At 40.0% G+C, this 7429-nt stretch overlaps 1 protein-coding gene across 2 annotated transcripts in view; it reads left to right on the top strand.

Moving 5' to 3' along the window:
* The first annotated feature begins 18 nt into the window (after positions 1-18).
* The window catches only part of TTC13 (tetratricopeptide repeat domain 13), a 37936-nt gene continuing 30525 nt past the window's right edge, over positions 19-7429 (top strand). For both annotated transcript variants that reach the window (XM_031613598.2, XM_031613588.2), the window contains exons 1-4: positions 19-311; positions 2508-2602; positions 4428-4503; positions 6914-6984. In XM_031613598.2, the coding sequence (XP_031469458.2) occupies positions 92-311; positions 2508-2602; positions 4428-4503; positions 6914-6984 (462 nt within the window). In that variant the 5' untranslated portion in view covers positions 19-91. The remainder of the gene's footprint in view (positions 312-2507; positions 2603-4427; positions 4504-6913; positions 6985-7429) is intronic.

Genomic DNA, 7429 nt, shown 5'->3' with positions numbered 1-7429 from the left:
TCCCATAGGGCAGCGCGGCGGCGCTCCGCTCCTCCCATCTCCTCCCGCGGGAGGCGCTCTTCTCCCCGGGCGCGGTGTGGGAGCGGTGCGCATGCGCCGCGCGAAGATGGCAGCTGCCGGCGGACTCGGGTCCGCGAGGGGGCTGTGGGCGCCGCTGTTGGTACTGGCCCTGGCCCGGGTCGCGGTGGCTCTGACCGAGCAGTACCCGACCCTGTCCCTGCTCAAGCAGGAGCTGCACCAACAGCGCCAGGGCCTGGCGGGGGGCTGCGCCTCGGCGGGGGAGTGGGCAGAGCAGTACTCGGCCGAGTGCGGTGAGTCGGCTGAGCGGCCGTCAGCCCGGGGCTCCGCGCGGCCCTGCGGGCGCGGCTTGGGGCGGAGCGCGGCGCGCCTGGGAGGCTGCCGGCCGGCCGGCCGCTGTGCGGGGGCTGCCCGCCGTGCGGGGCCTGCTGGCCGTGGGCTGCGTGTGTACGGGGCCGAGAGTCCCCGTACAGAAATGCTGGGTCAGGATAGCGAAAGCTTCTCGGCTGAACTCGGGCCCTGCTCGCTCACGCTTCAGCACGGACCCGAAAAGACTTTCACCCGGTGTTAAGATAAAATCGGCGTTAGGTGCGAGTTAATGAATAGCAAAGAGCTTTATGGCCTTTCTCGTCCTAGTGAGGCACAGCTGATCGGCTCCGCTGGCAGTTGTGTGGAAGGTTAGGGTTCGGTTCGGTGGAAGATGTTCTTTTAAAGAGCTCGGAGTGACTGGGAGCCATCCGTGGTGCTCTGCTTCAGTCATCACCTGCCTTTGCTTTTGGCATTTGCTGGTAATCGCATAGCTGGCAATTAAAAACCAGCACGGTAACCCTGAGATAGCAAGGATTGGGCTGGTATGCAGCTGTTTTAATCTTACTGCAAAACGAATAGCTGGCTTAAAAGTTCCCTTAAGCTTTCAACCATTGCTTTAGTTCTCCTTTCCCAGAAGCTGAGAACCTTGTTGTCTCACAGCGTCTCTCTTGCAGCCACCACAAGGTCTGGGCTACTTTCTTTGCTCTTGGTGCTTTAAGTTGTCAAGAAGACAGTGTTGTACAGCTGTGAGTGTACCTAACCTGTAGACAAAGACAGGAGCTGAAGGGTCCTTTCCCCCTATGCCTTGTAACAGATAGACTGTTATTATGCTCATGTTGTTATGCTCATTCAGAAATTATTTCACTACATTTTCACTGCTTTACAGAAAAGAGTTCTGGAGGTCATAAGCCACATTCGCATCTTTTCATTTTGATTTGAGAAGCTAAGTTTGCTCAACAGGCCTGATGGATGGCTGCTAGCTATCACTGACATAGAGCACCGATATGGCCAACTCACGTGTTAATGATGCTGCTGCTGCCTATGACGTGGGAGAGGAGAGTGACCAACATTAAGAATAGGGCAGAGCTGAAACCTCCCAGCAGCAGTGCTTTCTTTCTGGAAACTATGTATCGTGAGCCACTGTTCTTACTGGGCTTCCCAGCTTTAAACTTTGACCTTCTGCTTTTCACTAGTCCTGCCTCTGTTGTGTGGCTCAGCTTAGTTCCAAGTTTCTCTTTACAGGGTTTGACTTTATATGCTACTTAACTTCCTTATGAGAAGCTGTTGCTTTTTTTCTTTCTTTTTTTTTTTTTTGGTCTGTGTTTGAGAGAAATGGGGAGGTAGCTTACTGCAGATTGAGACCTCCATCAAAATGCATGCGTAGCACTTCTTCCAGAAGTTAACACAGACACACTCTCCCCATTACCTTTCAAACTTACTACCACTACTCTTTTTTTAAATATTATATCTGGTATTTGTGATACAGAATAAAAGAAGATAATGCTGTCTGCTTGCTTTTTCTTGTTTGCTTTTGTAACTTTTGAAACTTGCGTTTCAAGTTGGTAGAAGCTTTAGGATCTGAAGACTGAAAAGCTAACAATTCTTTTGGGATAGCAGTAAAATCACCACATAGATCAGATAGTGACTTCAATTGGGCTTTTGTTAATTTGTTTCTGTTTTTTTGTTGTTGTTGTTGCTGTATACTTTGTTAGTCTCTTTTTTTGCTGTCTCGAGCTGTGTTTGGCTTTCATTTCTAGGATTGAGTCAATCTTGGGCTTTCTGTAGTGATATCCTTAGTAATATTTGTGAAAGACTTTATATATGTTTAGTTTATTGTGGTTTGTTATATTTCCTCTACTTTCTGTAGTCTTTATTTTGTCTGTTACCTGGATTTCTAGCAGCAGATCTTTCTCTACCTCTTTTCCAGTTATCTTTCTCTGTAGAATTGGAATGATGATTTGAGCTTCAATTTCTTGGACCAGAGATCAGCATCACCATCAAATGGGAATACATCTATTGCTTCCAGTTTCTTTCCCTTTTATTCCTCCCCTAACTTTTTAAACTTTTTTTCCCCCCATGTATTTTTAGTCAATAGCATGAACAGAAGTAGTTAACGTGAGGAAATATAGTAGTGAAACATGTGACTTCTTCAGGTATTAATTATCACTCTTTTCCCCTAGATTCATCATTTTTGCACTTCCAGGAATCAGACTGTGACTTAAGAAGTTCTTCGTCTTGTGAGTCCTTGCTTTCTCTCAACACAGAAAAAATTCTGGTATGCTATCAAGAACGTAATGTACAAAACAAATTTAAATAGACTGTTGAACTGACTTTAACTACATAACTAGTCTGAATTAATTTCAATCAAATAGCTGTAAGTAAAATTTGTTAATCAATAGAAAATGTGTCCCCAAAAGCTCAAGTATGAATCAACTAAAGTTGGTCATGAAAGAATGGTTTCATAGTACTCCATCATGAGTCTCCAGGGCTTACAGCAGTTTATACTAATTGAATCTGGTCAGATCTGTCTGGTCTAGGAGTACCAGCAGTTCTTTCTAAGGCAATTAAATGTATATTAATTTGTTATAAGTTTCCTTGTTTCAAAAATATTTTTGAGTGTACTTTTTTCTTTTTTTCTTTGTTTTAAAAGATCAAGAATACATTTAATTTGAAGCTGATGCAGTGATAAATTCTCAGTCACTTTTCAAAGGCAGAATGACTTGTAGTTTTTTGCAGTAGAGCTGCAGGATATCTAACTTGTGTCTGGATTCAGAATTTGTTGAAGTGTGTATCACCTTCACATTCTGAGGAGTTAAATACCAAAAATAACTTTCGGAAATATGCTTTCTGGAAATTGCCTTAGGACAAATGATGATGCAAAAAGATTGGTTTTGGAGGTTTGTGGTTTTTGAATATTTGTGCAATATAGATTGGTATACCTGTTGAGCCCTGCTTATTCTTCTGTTCTACTTAATTATTTTTAATTAATGACAAAAGAACTATTCTATTCCATTGTACTGAGTAGGGTGTTAATTCTCTACGTTACATCTGAGCTCACGCACCGTCTCTAGTTTCAACAAAACCAATTCTTAAAAATCATGGTTTGCTAATCTTACGTTCCCTCCAAAATGTTGTTTAAAGCTCTGAATTTGAAGAGTGGACTAAGCTTTCTTCTCATTAGGTGTACAGGGCAGAAGGTGTTCTTTTCATTTAGGATGGTTACTTTTGCACCTGTAGGTCACTGAAATACCTGTCATGCTGTCATGGATACAAGTGATAGGACTTCTTTTGACTGAAGGAGCCAAAAAAAAAAAAAAAAGAAGGGAGAAGGAAAAAGTGCAGTCTTCTCAGAGATGAAGATAACAATGTTCTCTGAAGTTTAAAGTGTTAGACTGTCTTCTGTGAAGTACAAGATGCATAGATGCACAGTTTACCTGAAGCAAAAGATCTGAACACTGAGAGAAATTCATTTTTCCATTCTTACTTCTTAGGACAGTTTTGAAGGCTTTTATTAAATAAGCATTTTGAATTTTCTTAACATGTACTCCTCTGGTAGGCTTGCAGCTATCTGTGGAATACAGTTGTGAAGATGAACAGGGTACACTATTTCTGTATTTTAGCTTTTGCCTGTGGCAAAATTGTTTTCCATAGATAGATTATTTGAGGAACATAAGTTTTAATCTTTGTTCAGCCTGCTGTAGTCTCATCCATAAATAAAGGTTGCTAGAAGAGGATAGCCTTTTTCCTCTAATACAACACTGCAACATTAAAGAAATTATTAATGGGGTGAAGAACAGAAGCTTTCCTATGAGGTGGAATGTGTAAAACTTATAAAACTTCATCTTAGTTGTAGTACAGAAATGGCAACCACCACTGAAATGCTGATAAGGTCCTTTAATCTGAAATGTTTGACTTGCCTTATATTAGAAAGGACAGCAGAATCTTACTGAAGAACAGTTTTTCTTCTTGCAGAGGACTGGGAGTGTATTTATGTTCATTTACAGCAATTATATTGGTCTTAAGATTTTGATTTAAAGCATTCTCTGTTAAATTTTCATTAAATTACTTACTATTGTTTGCTAAACAATGATGTTTTACAGAGTCAAGCAAAGTCACTTGCAGAGCAAAAGAGATTTCCGTTTGCTACTGATAATGACAACACAAATGAAGAATTAGGTAAGGTATCTTATAAGGTTTGTGCAGGGTGAATTGCGTGCTCACTGGTAGCACTGAATATTTTGAAGCTAAACTAACAATTCCTAGGTGATACATTAATTTAAAATGATCCTAAAAAGCCTAGAGAATTTTCTTTTGTGTCTTCCCAAGAATCCTTCCTGCTATGATCACTGGAATTCTTCACTGTATCTGTTTACAAAAGTGATTTGGAAATCATTATTAAATCCTATTAAACAGTATCAAATATATTTCCCCTTTTCTGTCATTACTGATGTCTAAAACTATTCAAGCATCCTGAAAAATTTACTGGTAGGATGTGGTTTCTTTCAAGCATGGATCCATACATTCTTCCCTTCAACACAAGTAGCAATTTTTGTCCTTTTGCAATCCACTACTTGCTGATGTTTTTTTCAAAGTACACTTGGGGCAGAAGATGGAGGCATTTCAAATAAATCAACAAGGAATACTTTTCTTGAAAACTTTGAGGAAGAAGTTACTTGTTCTGATTCTCCAAACGTGTATTCTCATTGGAAGCAGAGGTGCTATGAAGAAGCAAAGAGATTACTGAGAGTGTATTTCAAGGAAGACAGCAGACTATCTTGTAAAGTCTCCCCTTGATATTATGCTCATAATTTCACTAAGAAAGTGAAAAGAATTGAGTATATTTTTGTTGATCTAACTTCTGCTTTCAAGGATTTATCTAGCAAAACTTGGGGGTTTCATCTCTTTTTTCATTTATCCTAATTATAATCATAGAATCGTTCAGGGTATACTGAACTTCCATCCAGCAGAAAAAAAAATGATGCCTTTAAGACCTGCTCTGTGGACTAAAAATTATACCAGATGGTCCCAATTCCTGTGTTTGGCCTGTAAGCTGGCACCTACACACTGCCAAAAGATTGTGGTTCTGCTTGTCTGAAGAATAAATATCTTTGTCCTGTAAAAATATTTTTGTTCTAATTAATTGGCTTCTTTCTCTCTTTATGGTTGAGTAGATAATTGAGCTGATAGACCTCATCCATTATGCTTGGGTTACTGCTAAAACTAATTAGAAGTGTGGGGAAAGGCAAATGCCAGTGCTCAGTTCTACTGTCAGCTGTTCACGTGAACTGCATGGAGAAAAATTTTACCTTTCATAGTTGTAGTCTGTAAAATGCTTTGTTTATGTGGGCACTGTGAGCAGATGTTAGTCCAGAACTAAGAACTGTGAGAGATTTAAGATTGTTTATTTTAGCACATCATAGATATTCAGCTGTCACAGCTGAACTTCAGTTGCACAAGCACAACCATAACTTTTAAGTCTTGTGACCTGACTATTTTTCTGTCTTCTGGGGATTATACAATCCTTAGAGTTGGAAGGGACCTTTAAAGGCCATCTAGACCAACTCCCCTGCAATGAACAGGGACATGCACAGCTACATCAGGGCTGGATCCAGCCTCACCTTGACAGTCTCCAAAGAACAGGTTTCTAAAAACAGTTGTCTGTTTCTTTATTGAATACTTGGATTCTACTCCAAAGTAAGGATGCAAAAACTTTAAACCTTTCATATGTTAAAATAGGTAAAGATTGTGTTTTTCAATCTCATCATAAAAACAACAGAATCACTTCAGTTTTTCTCGATACTTCATGTGAAGGAAAAAATTGTGAGCTAGTAAAGTTGAGCAAAACTGTAGTAGCGAGCTGGGGGTCGGCCTCTTCTCTCGTGTAACTGGTGATAGGACTAGAGGGAATGGTTTCAAGCTGCGCCAGGGAAGATTCAGGCTGGATATTAGGAAATACTACTTCTCTGAAAGGGTGGTCAGGCACTGGAATGGGCTGCCCAGGGAGGTGGTGGAGTCCCCTTCCCTGGAGGTGTTCAAGGAACGTTTGGATGTTGTGTTGAGGGATATGGTTTAGCGAGAACCATTGGTGATAGGTGGATGGTTGGACTGGATGATCTTATAGGTCTTTTCCAACCTTAGTGATTCTGTGATTCTGTGAAAACGTGCAAATGAGTAAAATCAAATGCTTTCTAATGGAAGTGTTAAAAAAGTATTCGTGTTAGCCAAGCTCACAACTTGAGGGGTTATCTAGGGCCATCAAATGGAGTCATGATGTCTTTTCTAGTGCCAAGTACTTCGGATGCTAACGTGAACTCTTTCCTGTACAGCTTGTAAAAAGGAGAGGGGTAGAGCAAACACAGAACTCCAAAACAATTCTGATGAGCATAATCCAAATTGAATAATTAACGAATGGTAGGTAATGGTTAAAGAAAGCTATTTGTAGTGGTGGTTTAGAAAACCCTTGGTTGTCTTCCTCTTCAGTACAATATAAGTACTAATATAGCTTACAACTTGGTTGTATTTAATATATGTATTTAAAAAACAACTGTTTTTTGATGTTTTACTGACACTTGTAACTTCTTGTTAGCAATTGCTTACGTGTTGATTGGCAACGGCTTGTACGATGAAGCCATAAGACAATTCTCAACAATGCTGCAGGTAAGTTTTCTTTTTGGACTCCTTAAGCAAAATATAGCATTAAAGGGAAAAAAAAATCACTTCATGAAATCATCCACTACAACTTATGACTTTTACCAAAGCAGGTATTGAATTAAGGTTTTTAAAGTGAGAGCAATTGCTCTGTTGTTTGTTCTTTTTTTTGCATCCAAACGTAAGCAGGTTCTTAAAGTCGGTTGATTCAGTATCTCTTTTGGTGGTTATTTTTCTCATCTGTAGGAATAATGTTTTTATGACTTTCTGAAGAAAGGACATCGTCAGAAACTGGCATGTGCAAAATTGAAGTTCCTTTAATTTCTGTCTTAGGGTGTAGATAGAGATCTTTTTAATTTCTGTGTGTGTGAATGTGTGTGGGTGGAGGTGGGCTGCAGTTGTTAATGGTAACATAAGCAGAAAACTGAACAAGATCATTTATTGCTAGTATCAA

Source organism: Phasianus colchicus, chromosome 2, assembly GCF_987193195.1.
Source record: "Phasianus colchicus chromosome 2, bPhaCol1.hap1.1, whole genome shotgun sequence".
In the NCBI taxonomy this organism is placed as follows: Eukaryota; Metazoa; Chordata; class Aves; order Galliformes; family Phasianidae; genus Phasianus; species Phasianus colchicus.
Note: the sequence above shows the minus strand (reverse complement) of the source record. Positions and strands in the feature narration are given on the sequence as shown.